Source organism: Tamandua tetradactyla, chromosome 7 (assembly GCF_023851605.1).
Source record: "Tamandua tetradactyla isolate mTamTet1 chromosome 7, mTamTet1.pri, whole genome shotgun sequence".
NCBI lineage: Eukaryota > Metazoa > Chordata > Mammalia > Pilosa > Myrmecophagidae > Tamandua > Tamandua tetradactyla.
In genome coordinates, this window is record NC_135333.1 from 7,503,882 (window position 1) to 7,516,976 (window position 13,095).

Consider the following 13,095-nt stretch of genomic DNA (forward strand, 5'->3'; position numbering starts at 1 on the left):
TTCCATAGTTGGTGTACAATCAGTGTCTCACAATATCATCACATAGTTGTATATTCATCACCATGATCATTTCTCAGAACATTTGCATCATTTCAGAAAAAGAAATACAAAAAAAAAAGAAAAAATTTATACAGACTAGACCCCTTACCCTTCCCCCTCATTGACCACTAGTATTTCCATCTACCCAATATATTTTTCTTTCTTTTTTTTTTTGCTTGGGCAGGCTCTGGGAATTGAACCCAGGTCTCCAGTTCAGCAGGCGAGAATTCTTTGTACCCCCTGTCCAATGTATTTTAACATTTGTTCCCCCTATTTTTTTTTCTTATACCCCTTACCACTCCCTTTCTTTGATCACTAGTATTTCAGTCTACTCAATTTATTTTAACATTTGTTCCCCCATTGTTTATTTATTTTTTATCCATATTTTTTACTTATCTTTCCATACTGTAGATAAAAGGAGCATCAGACACAAGGTGTTCACAATCATACAGTCACATTGTGGAATCTGTATAATTATACAGTCATCTTTAGGAAACATGGCTACTGGAACACAGCTCTACAGTTTCAAGCACTTCCTTCTAGCCACTCTAACACACCTTAGACTAAAAAGGGGATATCTATATAATGCATAAGAATAACCTCCAGGATAACCTCCTGACTCTGTTTGAAAATCTCTCAGCCACTGAGACTTCATTTTGTGTCATTTCTGTCTTCTCCCTTTCAGTCGAGAAGGTTTTCTCAATCCCTTAATGCTGAGTCCCAGCTCATTCTAGGATTCCTGTCCCATGTTGCCAGGGAGATTTACACCCCTGGGAGTCATGTCCTGTGTAGAGCAGAGGAGGGCAGTGAGTTCATTTGTCATGTTGGCTAAGAGAGAGAGAAGCCACATCTGAGCAGCAAAAGAGGTTCTCTGGGGGTGACTCTTAGATCTTATTTTAAGTAGGCTTAGCTTATCCTTTGTAGGGATAAGTTTCATATGAACAAACCCCACGATTGAGGGCTCAACCTGTTAATTTGGTTGTCTCCACTGCTTGCAAGAATATCAGGAATTCTCCACATGGGCAAGTTGAATTTTCCCCCATTCTCGCCATTCCCCCGAGGGGACTTTGCAAATACTTCTTTGTTCACTGTTAAATCACTCTGGGATTTATTGGGGCATCTCGCTGGATAAACCTATAAAATCTCATGCCCTGTTCAGGGTTGCCTGTACTTATGGTGTTCAGTTAAACTGTCTATAAAACGTAACTATATTCTTAACATGAGTCTATATTGCTGACTTAGTTTACTTTGTTAATACAGATATCAGGAACAATTGTTGATAAAAGCGGGCGGACTCTTTCTGGACAGACAGGAGAGGCATTTGTCATCAGCGTGTCTCATATAGACCCACTCTGGTGAGTGATCATCCTTTTCTTGACTTGGCTCCTTTGTGGGGAATCTTTTTTGATGGCTACAAAATGTGTCCTGGTTGTAGGTTGCTGTTTGTCAATTGCTTAGGGGGGATTGCTTTAACATATTTCCAGCGTACCACTTCCACAGTGTTTGGCATTCCTTTTTGAAAAAAAAGTATATATCAGATTTTTTCCTAAAGGCTATAAAGGAACATGATCTAAGTGGACCAGTTTGAAGACCTGGCAGATTTTCCATACTTCCTGGGCCAGCCAAGTGGTTGCCTCTGTGTCTTCAAGTGTCCTTCTTGTGGTTGAAGACTATGTTTGGCCTATTAACACTGTAAAGCTGTTATCAGTCCTTTACATTTTTAGAGTAATGTTTCCCTCTTTATGGTACAACCAGAAACAGTTTAGCTTAGATTAAAGTCAGAATATTAAAACTCAGGTTTTTACTTTAAAAATTAGTGTGGTTTTTACATTCTACTCCAAATTATCACCATACTTTGTTTTTGTTTTTCATATAAAAATATTTAAAATTACATACCATGACTGAAATGGAAGCTTCGGGAGGATATACTGTCTTTATCCTGGGCCTTTCTCATGCACATACTATTCCTTCTGCCTGGTAGCTATGGTTGTATACTCCCAGGCCCCCACCTCCTTCATTTGGCTCAACTCCATCACTTTTAAGACTCATCTCAAACATCCTCTGCATGCAGTCTTCCCAATCTCACCAGCCTAGGTTTGTGTTCATTATGGGAGTGCTCTATTTACCTTTATTATATAACATTTGCCATAAAAATAATAGTAATAAATTTTATTGACAGTTTGTTGTATTCCAGGCTCTGTTCTAAGTACTTATTATGAGTTATTTAATTCTCACATCTACACCTTGAGGTTGGTAATGTTATTAACATTCTCATTTTAACAATAAGGAAACAGACTCAGGTTGAAACTCACCCAGGTTAAGTAAGTAGTGGATCCGAGGATATAAGCATGCTTTTACGCACGGTGTTACACTACATTTTCTCAATTATGTGATGCTCAGATTTTTCACACTTGAATATCTCCTATTTCAGGGTGTCTTATGATTGACTTAATGTGGTGGTATGAGTTCTTAAAAGCTGTTATTAATTTAGAGTGCATTGTTAGACAATTGATGGTATGTGATAATCAAGAAAATAACGCTATTGGATTGAGTTGTGATTGCTTCTTCAACATCTTAGGAGTTTTTCCAGAGCAGTGTCTAAATTATTGTATTTCTTTAGTGCTTAATAGAGTTCTTGGCTTAGTAAGGGTTCAGTAAGTGTTTAACAAAGAGAAGACAGGAAAGTATAGGAATCTCTGAAGATAAACTCTAGTTTATTTGAAAAAAATTTTTTTTGCCTTTTCTCAAATATTTTGCACATTCCTTCCTTCATTTTCTTTTTTCTCCCCTTCCCCTTTGCGAAAAGTTCTTAATTTTTTTTTATTTTTAACATTTTTTTATTGTGAAATATAACATATATACAAAAAAGCAATAGATTTCAGAGTACATTTTAACAAGCAGCTAGAGAACAAATTTCAAAGTTTGGTATGGGTTACCAGGTGTTTCCTACTAGCTACTCTAAGACACTGGAGACTTAAAAAGAAGACTTATTAATTTGTTACCTGGTTAGAGCTCCTAGATATTAACTGAAACCTCTGTATAGGCCAGTGTCACCTCAGGCTTCCTGCATACCCCATTTAGTTTGCTGAAAGTTCTCAGAGAGCACCTTTAGAGGAGGTTCTCCCTGTGCCATTACTTCACTTGCAGGAACCCAAGGATGGAATTTATTGAGGTTCTAAATAATTTATTTTCCTATTCTTTAAGCAAACATGCGGTTAATTTGACTTTTGATCCACTCTGTGGTTACTTTACTTTTTTATTATTCTATAATCCTTCCTAAACTTTTAACATTGATCTATAGTCTACTCATAAGGGGAGAATATATTTGATTTCCTTTTCTTATTAATCTTTTATTTATGTTAAAATATGGGAAACATTTTAATTAAACAAGTACTTTTAAAAACATTTTTTGATCCCAGATTATCTATGTATATCATGTAGTCCATCCTTATCTGACCATGAACCTACAGAATAGATTCTGCTGAACTGAACCTCTATTTCCCCATTGCTGAGCTTCAATAATTATAAACTGGTGGCCACTCATGTTTTATGTCAAACTCTACCCATTAATACCTCTTATTTATTATTATTTTTAACATTTTTCTATTGTGGGATATATATATATCCCACAATAGAAAGCAATACATTTTAAAGTTCATTTTAACAAGCAGCTATAGATCAGATTTTGAAGTTTGGTATGGGTTACAGTTCCACAATTTCAGGTTTTTCGAGACTAAACAGGAATATCAGTATAGTGATTCAGTAGTCATATGCATTTGTTAAATCCCAAGTTCTCTTTTTATAACTCTTTCTCCTCTTTTGAGCCTTCTCCCAATCTTTAGGGATATTTAGGCTATGCCCAGTTGTTTTGGTTTGTTAAATGCTACTGAAATGCAATACACTAGAAATGGAATGGCTTTTATAAAGGAAATTTATTAAGTTACAAATTTACAGTTCTAAGGCCATAAAAATGTCCAAACCAAGGCATTCAGAGAAAGATACCTTGACTCAAAGAAGGCCAATGTCTGACACATGGGAAAGCATGTGGCTGTTTGGTGGTCCTTGGTCCCAGTTCCGTTGCTTCCAACTTCTGAGGCCAGTGGTTTCCTCTTTGAGCACCTATCAGCCTTCACTTAGCTCCTCCAGGATACTACTTCTGGGGCACATGGCCATGTCTGCTGGGCTCTGTGTCTCCAAATGTCTAAGCATCTGCTCTCTGTCGGCACTCCAGGCATCTCCAAATGTCTTCATTTCTGTTGGCTCTCAGTTTTCTCCAAAATGCTTCCTCTTTTAAAGATTCCAGAAACTAATGGAGACCCACCTTGAAGGGCAGAGTCACATCTTTATCTAATCAATAGGTCACAATTGGGTGCACCATACCTCCATGGAAGTAATCAGAAGGTCACAACCACAATTGGGTGTGTCACATCTCCCTGGAAACAATCCAGTCAAGTTTCTATCCCAAACAATAGGTCTTCCTCCATGAGATTGGATTAGGAAAGAAAACATGGCTTTCCTGGGGTACATAACAATTTCACACCAGCCCACCATTCTAATTTTTTCATATTGAAAAGAGGTGTATGGGATGAGGGATGGAACTGGTTGATGTTCTCGGAGAGACTGGCACCTCTGGGTTTCAGAATTTATCTGGCCTAGGAACCATCTGAAGGTTTTAGGTTTCTGAAAAGTAAACTTAGTGTGTAAGACTTGTAGAATCTTAGATAGAGCCCTGGGTGTTCTTTAGGGTTAACAGGAATGATGTTCGTTAGGGTTTGACAAACTGTGGCAGTTAGCAGTATGTAACTTAAGCTTGCATAAGAGTAGCCTCCAGAATATCTTCTTGACTCCATGTGAACTCACTTAGCCATTGATGCCTTATTTTGTTGCCTTTCTTTTTCCTCTTTTGGTCAGGAAGGCATTATTGATCCCACGTGCCAGGGCCAGGTTCATCCCTGGGAGTCATGTCCCGCACTGTCAGGGAGACTTTTACTCCTGAATGTTATGTCCCATGTAGGGGGGAGGATTATGATTTTTCTTGCAGAGTTGGACTTAGAGAGAGAAGGGGGGGGGGCACCTTTGAGCAACAAAAGAGGTTTCCCAGAAGCAACTCTTAGGCATAATTATAGGTAGTTTTAGCTTCTCTGCTGCAAAAATAAGTTTCATTAGGGCAAGCTTCAAAACCAAGGGCTTGGCCTAGTTTTTTTGGAGTTCCTAATGTTTGAGAGAGTACCAGGAGTTTCCCAGGTGGGAAAGTTTAGTACTTGTATATATTTTTTCCAGTCCATCAAGGGACTCTATCATTACTTTAAAATTTTCAGCCCGCGATAGTCTGGGATGTATCTGGCTATCGCATTAAGCTATACAGAATTACAAGGCGTTATTCCCATTCTGGCTCCATGTGTTTGGGTTTAAATAAGTTATCCAGGGAGGTTGATTTAGGTTGTATGTAATAGAAGATTTAGGTCCTAGACACAATAAACCTCTCTGCCTTTGGTCTCATACATTAGGTGAAGCTCTAAAGTATATACAGTATCATCCTTTGCCCTGTATTCTGATTTACCTTAGACCCAACCCAGTCAGCTTCATTTTTATCTATAATTGAAGCCTGGCCTCTTTTTCAGTTACTTTAATAGTAATTGTATATAGCAATGCTGACTTTCAGTGATGCAGAACTCCAGCTCTGAGTCTTAGGTGTCACAGAGGTACCTTAAGTTACAGGGAAATACCAACTTATACACAGATAGCACAGCATCTCAGAATCTAGATATATACTTACAACTCCAAACTAAGTGTGACTACTATAAGAGCAAGCATCTCAGAATCTAGATATATACTTGTAACTCTGAACTGAGTGTGACTGCTATAAGAGCGTACAATCTAGGTTCCTATTTTCTTATAAATATTTTCTGAAACACACCATACCATGGTGTTTTTTCTTTCTGGCTTATTTTGCATACCAGAGTGTCCCCACAGCATTCACTTCGTTGCGTGCCTCATGATTTCATTCCTTTTTGTAACTGCACGGATTCCATCATGTGTATACATCACAGTTTCTCTCTGCTTCTTGTCTGTGTCTGCCTCAGCCTCCTCCATGTATTGGTCATCATGGATAATGTCCAAAATAAACAATCTATGTTTTACAATGTCCTCACTTCATTATACAATCATCAGCACTCTCAATTTTAGACAGTTTTCATTGGTCCAAAGAGACAAAGAACCCATAAACACAGCCTCTTGAAATATCAAATCTAAATTTTCCCCTTATCACTTATTTGTCCCTCTACCCCCAATTATTTACCCTCATATTGCATTTGATTTCCGTTTTATTCTGAATCTTATAGATTGAAAGGGCAGATAGATGACAGCCCAGGAATTGAAGAATTTTATTAGATCCTATTATGTTGTTCTCTGTTTTGAAATCTGAGTGGTGCCCACCTAGTTTTATTCCAGTACAGTATTTAGAGTTGATACCAGTGTAGAGGAGTCTGGTTAAAAAAAAATAGTAGAATAATTGAAATTTAAAATAAAAAGGGAAACCATATGAAAAGGTAAGCAGGTGAGATATTACTGATTTTGATTTGGGATTGTCATAAAAATGTAAATACATTAACTTTAAGAACAATAGGACAGAACCTTTATATTACTATTGCTGTAGTTGATAATGATGACATTATTTTATCATTAATTCATCAAACATTTATTGAGAACCTACTCTGGTGCCCTGGAATACAGGTAAATGTGAAATAATTCACACTCAGAGAAATACTTAAGTAAATTACAATATCAGATATAAATAAGGAGTATAAATGAGAATCTGGCAGTACAGAGAGTGATATAATAGTGCTGCTTGTGGGATTCAGGGAAGGCTTTGTAGAGATGGTGGCATTTGAGCTAGGTTTTTAAAACACAAGTAATAATTTATTAAGCAACGAAAGTTAGGATGGATGCATGAGAAAGAAGAGTAGTAATGTAAGAATTGCCATTTACAAATATTTTCTTATATCTCATTTGAAATTCACCACAACCCTGAGAACTGATTTGGTGTTCTTTTCCTCATTCAACAGGATGAACTTAAGTTACTTAAGTTTGAAGACAATGAGTTGAGTTAGGTTTAGAACTAAGTTTGGAAAAAAATCTAGAGTCTTTTCTAATTGTAAGGATGATTTTTTAAATTTATTTTGAAAGGATTTCAGATATACAGAAAAGTTACAAAGAGAGTACAGAGCATTCTCTTTATAACCTAGTTTTCTCTAATATTAACATTCAACATAACTATGATACATTTGTCAAAACTAAGAGTATATTACTATTACCTAAACTCTAGACTTCATTCAGATTTCACCAGTTTTTCTGTTAATGTCCTTTATCTGTTCCAGGATCCAATCTAGGATACCATGTTATACTCAGGAATCAGAGTAACAATGAATGAATGAATGCGCACATGGCCCAGTAGTTTCTAGATTCCTGTATCTTAAAGGCCCAGGAATCCCCACTATAGAGTGCAGTGTTGGAGGATGTCAAGCCCTCCACCCTTAATTCAGTGAAAGCAACTCTACTTGCTTCTGTTTTCAGGCCACAGTAAGTTTCATTTGAAAAAAGATAGCCCCTAGGTTGTTTTATTTTTTTGTTATTATTAATTTTTTTAATTTAAGAAAACAAACAATACCCTTAGAACCATGAACAATGGATATCTTAGCATAACCAAAGGCATATTTAAATAAAGTATCCATATAATCATTGTAATGCCTGTGTTTGCACAGTAAGTTTCATAAACCAATTTAAAATTAAGGCAACAAGGAAAAAATTTACGTATGCAGATAGCAAAGTTCTTAAATTCTAAGTATTAAATACTAAGATATCATTTGATCAGCTATCAAAACTGTGAATGTTCTCAAAATATCAAGTATAAAGTTCTTAGAAAAATCTGCAGTGCGACCAAGATGGCGGCTTAGTAAGGTACGTGCGTCTTAGTTCCTCCTCCAGAGAAACTACTAGGTGAACAGAAACAGTGCAGAACAGCTCCCGGAGCCACGGTAGGGAATGGACACACAGCGTACCCCAGTCTGGACTGGGTAGTCTGACTGCGAGACTCGGCTGCGGTGAGATCCCCAAGCGGCGCGCGACCCCCCGAACAGCGGCAGCTGTGGCGGCCGGAGCTCCTCCCTCCCTCCTTCCCGGGCCGGCTGAGAGTCTCAGAGAGGCAAGTTTCCACAGCCGCGGCGGCCGGCGCCCCTCTTTTGCGGGCGGCTTCCTGGTCCGGCTACGAGTCTCGGATCAGAGGGCTACCCAAGCCGCGGTGGCCCTCCCCCGCGGGCGGCTTCCTGGTCCTGGTCCGGTAGTGAATTCCCCGGGCCCGCTGCGGCCGGCACCAATAGGGAAATTAATAAAGGAGCCACAGGGTTCCCTCAAGCCACGGTGGCTGACGCCCCCACCACGCGCGGCCCCCCAAACCAACTGAGAATTGGATCGGAAATCCCCAGGCCGCGGAGAATGGTGACCGGAGGGATCCCTTCCAAACACGTGAGACAAATGTGTACCACGAGCGCCACCTACTGGGCAGGATAAGAAAAACAGAACCCAGAGATTTCACAGAAAAATCTTACAACCTTGTTGGGTCCGACACCCAGGGAAATCTGACTAAATGCCCAGACGCCAGCAGAGAAGATAACGGTCGACGCTCAGAAGAAGATTGAGAATATGGCCCAGTCAAAGGAACAAACCAATAGTTCAAATGAGATACAAGAGCTGAGACAACTAATGCTGAATATACGAACAGAAATGGAAAACTTCTTCAAAAAGGAAATCGAGAAATTGAGGGAGGACATGAAGAAGACATGGGCTGAACAAAAAGAAGAAATAGAAAAACTGAAAAAACAAATCACAGAACTTATGGAAGTGAAGGATAAAGTAGAAAAGATGGAAAAAACAATGGATACCTACAATGATAGATTTAAAGAGACAGAAGATAGAATTAGTGATTTGGAAGATGGAACATCTGAATTCCAAAAAGAAACAAACTATCGGGAAAAGAATGGAAAAATTTGAACAGGGGATCAGGGAACTGAAGGACAATATGAACCGCACAAATATACGTGTTGTGGGTGTCCCAGAAGGAGAAGAAAAGGGAAAAGGAGGAGAAAAACTAATGGAAGAAATTATCACTGAAAATTTCCCAACTCTTATGAAAGACCTAAAATTACAGATCCAAGAAGTGCAGCGCCCCCCAAAGAAATTAGACGCAAATAGGCGTTCTCCAAGACACTTATTAGTTAGAATGTCAGAGGTCAAAGAGAAAGAGAGGATCTTGAAAGCAGCAAGAGAAAAAAAATCCATCACATACAAGGGAAGCCCAATAAGACTATGTGTAGATTTCTCAGCAGAAACCATGGAGGCTAGAAGACAGTGGGATGATATATTTAAATTACTAAAAGAGAAAAACTGCCAACCAAGACTCCTATATCCAGCAAAATTGTCCTTCAAAAATGAGGGAGAAATTAAAACATTCTCAGACAAAAAGTCACTGAGAGAATTTGTGACCAAGATTCCAGCTCTGCAAGAAATACTAAAGGGAGCACTAGAGTCAGATACAAAAGACAGAAGAGAGAGGTATGGAGAAGAGTGTAGAAAGAAGGAAAGTCAGATATGATATATATAATACAAAAGGCAAAATGTTAGAGGAAAATATTATCCAAACAGTAATAACACTTAATGTTAATGGACTGAATTCCCCAATCAAAAGACATAGACTGGCAGAATGGATTAAAAAACAGGATCTTTCTATATGCTGTCTACAGGAAACACATCTTAGACCCAAAGATAAACATAGGTTGAAAGTGAAAGGTTGGGAAAAGATATTTCATGCAAATAACAACCAGAAAATAGCAGGAGTGGCTATACTAATATCCAACAAGTTAGACTTCAAATGTAAAACAGTTAAAAGAGACAAAGAAGGACACTATGTACTAATAAAAGGAACAATTAAACAAGAAGACATAACAATCATAAATATTTACGCACTGAACCAGAATGCCCCAAAATATGTGAGGAATACACTGCAAACACTGAAAAGGGAAATAGATTCATATACCATAATAGTTGGAGACTTCAATTCCCCACTCTTATCAATGGACAGAACATCTAGACAGAGGATCAATAAAGAAATAGAGAATCTGAATAGTACTATAAATGAGCTAGACTTAACAGACATTTATAGGACATTACATCCCACAACAGCAGGATACACCTTTTTCTCAAGTGCTCATGGATCATTCTCAAAGATAGACCATATGCTGGGTCACAAAGCAAGTCTTAACAAATTTAAAAAGATTGAAATCATACACAACACTTTCTCGGATCATAAAGGAATGAAGTTGGAAATCAATAATAGGCGGAGTGCCAGAAAATTCACAAATACGTGGAGGCTCAACAACACACTCCTAAACAACGAGTGGGTCAAAGAAGAAATTGCTAGAGAAATTAGCAAATACCTCGAGGCGAATGAAAATGAAAACACAACATATCAAAACTTATGGGATGTAGCAAAGGCAGTGCTAAGAGGGAAATTTATTGCCCTAAATGCCTATATCAGAAAAGAAGAAAAGGCAAAAATGCAGGAATTAACTGTCCACTTGGAAGAACTGGAGAAAGAACAGCAAACTAACCCCAAAGCAAGCAAAAGGAAAGAAATAACAAAGATCAGAGTAGAAATAAATGAAATTGAAAACATGAAAACAATGGAGAAAATCAATAAGGCCAGAAGTTGGTTCTATGAGAAAATCAATAAGATTGATGGGCCCTTATCAAGATTGACAAAAAGAAGAAGGGAGAGGATGCAAATCAATAAGATCAGAAATGGAAGAGGAGACATAACTACTGACCTCACAGAAATAAAGGAGGTAATAACAGGATACTATGAACAACTTTACGCTAATAAATACAACAATTTAGATGAAATGGATGGGTTCCTGGAAAGACATGAACAACCAACTTTGACTCAAGAAGAAATAGACGACCTCAACAAACCAATCACAAGTAAAGAAATTGAATTAGTCATTCAAAAGCTTCCTAATAGAAAAGTCCAGGACCAGATGGCTTCACATGTGAATTCTACCAAACATTCCAGAAAGAATTAGTACCAACTCTCCTCAAACTCTTCAAAAAAATCGAAGTGGAGGGAAAACTACCTAATTCATTCTATGAAGCCAACATCACCCTCATACCAAAACCAGGCAAAGATATTACAAAAAAAGAAAACTACAGGCCAATCTCTCTAATGAATATAGATGCAAAAATCCTCAATAAAATTCTAGGAAATCGTATCCAACAACACATTAAAAGAATTATACATCATGACCAAGTAGGATTCATCCCAGGTATGCAAGGATGGTTCAACATAAGAAAATCAATTAATGTAATACACCATATCAACAAATCAAAGCAGAAAAATCACATGATCATCTCCATTGATGCAGAGAAGGCATTTGACAAGATTCAACATCCTTTCCTCTTGAAAACACTTCAAAGGACAGGAATACAAGGGAACTTCCTTAAAATGATAGAGGGAATATATGAAAAACCCACAGCTAATGTCATCCTCAATGGGGAAAATTGAAAACTTTCCCCCTAAGATCAGGAACAAGACAAGGATGTCCACTATCACCACTATTATTCAACATTGTGTTGGAGGTTCTAGCCAGAGCAATTAGACAAGAAAAAGAAATACAAGGCATCAAAATTGGAAAGGAAGAAGTAAAACTATCACTGTTTGCAGACGATATGATACTATACGTCAAAAACCCGGAAAAATCCACAACAAAACTATAGAGCTAATAAATGAGTACAGCAAAGTAGCAGGATACAAGATCAACATTCAAAAATCTGTAGTATTTCTATACACTAGCAATGAACAAGCTGAGGGGGAAATCAAGAAACAAATCCCATTTACAATTGCAACTAAAAGAATAAAATACCTAGGAATAAATTTAACTAAAGAGACAAAAAACCTATATAAAAAAAACTACAAAAAAATGCTAAAAGAAATCACAGAAGACCTAAATAGATGGAAGGGCATACCGTGTTCATGGATTGGAAGACTAAATATAGTTAAGATGTCAATCCTACTTAAATTGATTTACAGATTCAATGCAATACCAATCAAAATCCCAGCAACTTATTTTTCAGAAATAGAAAAACCAATAAGCAAATTTATCTGGAAGGGCAGGGTGCCCCGAATTGCTAAAAACATCTTGAGGAAAAAAAACGAAGCTGGAGGTCTTGCACTGCCTGACTTGAAGGCATATTATGAAGCCACAGTGGTCAAAACAGCATGGTATTGGCATAAAGATAGATATATCGACCAATGGAATCGAATAGAGTGCTCAGATATAGACCCTCTTATCTATGGACATTTGATCTTTGATAAGGCAGTCAAGCCAACTCACCTGGAACAGAACAGTCTCTTCAATAAATGGTGCCTAGAGAACTGGATATCCATATGCAAAAGAATGAAAGAAGACCCATGTCTCACACCCTATACAAAAGTTAACTCAAAATGGATCAAAGATCTAAACATTAGGTCTAAGACCATAAAACAGTTAGAGGAAAATGTAGGGAGATATCTTATGAATCTTACAACTGGAGGCGGTTTTATGGACCTTAAACCTAAAGCAAGAGCACTGAAGAAGGAAATAAATAAATGGGAGTTCCTCAAAATTAAACACTTTTGTGCATCAAAGAACTTCATCAAGAAAGTAGAAAGACAGCCTACACAATGGGAGACAATATTTGGAAATGACATATCAGATAAAGGTCTAGTATCCAGAATTTATAAAGAGATTGTTCAACTCAACAACAAAAAGACAGCCAACCCAATTACAAAATGGGAAAAAGACTTGAATAGACACCTCTCAGAAGAGGAAATACAAATGGCCAAAAGGCACATGAAGAGATGCTCAATGTCCCTGGCCATTAGAGAAATGCAAATCAAAACCACAATGAGATATCATCTCACACCCACCAGAATGGCCATTATCAACAAAACAGAAAATGACAAGTGCT

At 37.6% G+C, this 13,095-nt stretch overlaps 1 protein-coding gene across 3 annotated transcripts in view; it reads left to right on the top strand.

The window, feature by feature from the left end:
• Nucleotides 1-13,095, top strand: part of MTR (5-methyltetrahydrofolate-homocysteine methyltransferase) — a 183,097-nt gene that overhangs the window by 27,169 nt on the left and 142,833 nt on the right. For all 3 annotated transcript variants that reach the window (XM_077168432.1, XM_077168434.1, XM_077168433.1), the window contains one exon: nt 1,300-1,394. In XM_077168432.1, coding sequence (XP_077024547.1) covers nt 1,300-1,394 — 95 coding nt within the window. The remainder of the gene's footprint in view (nt 1-1,299; nt 1,395-13,095) is intronic.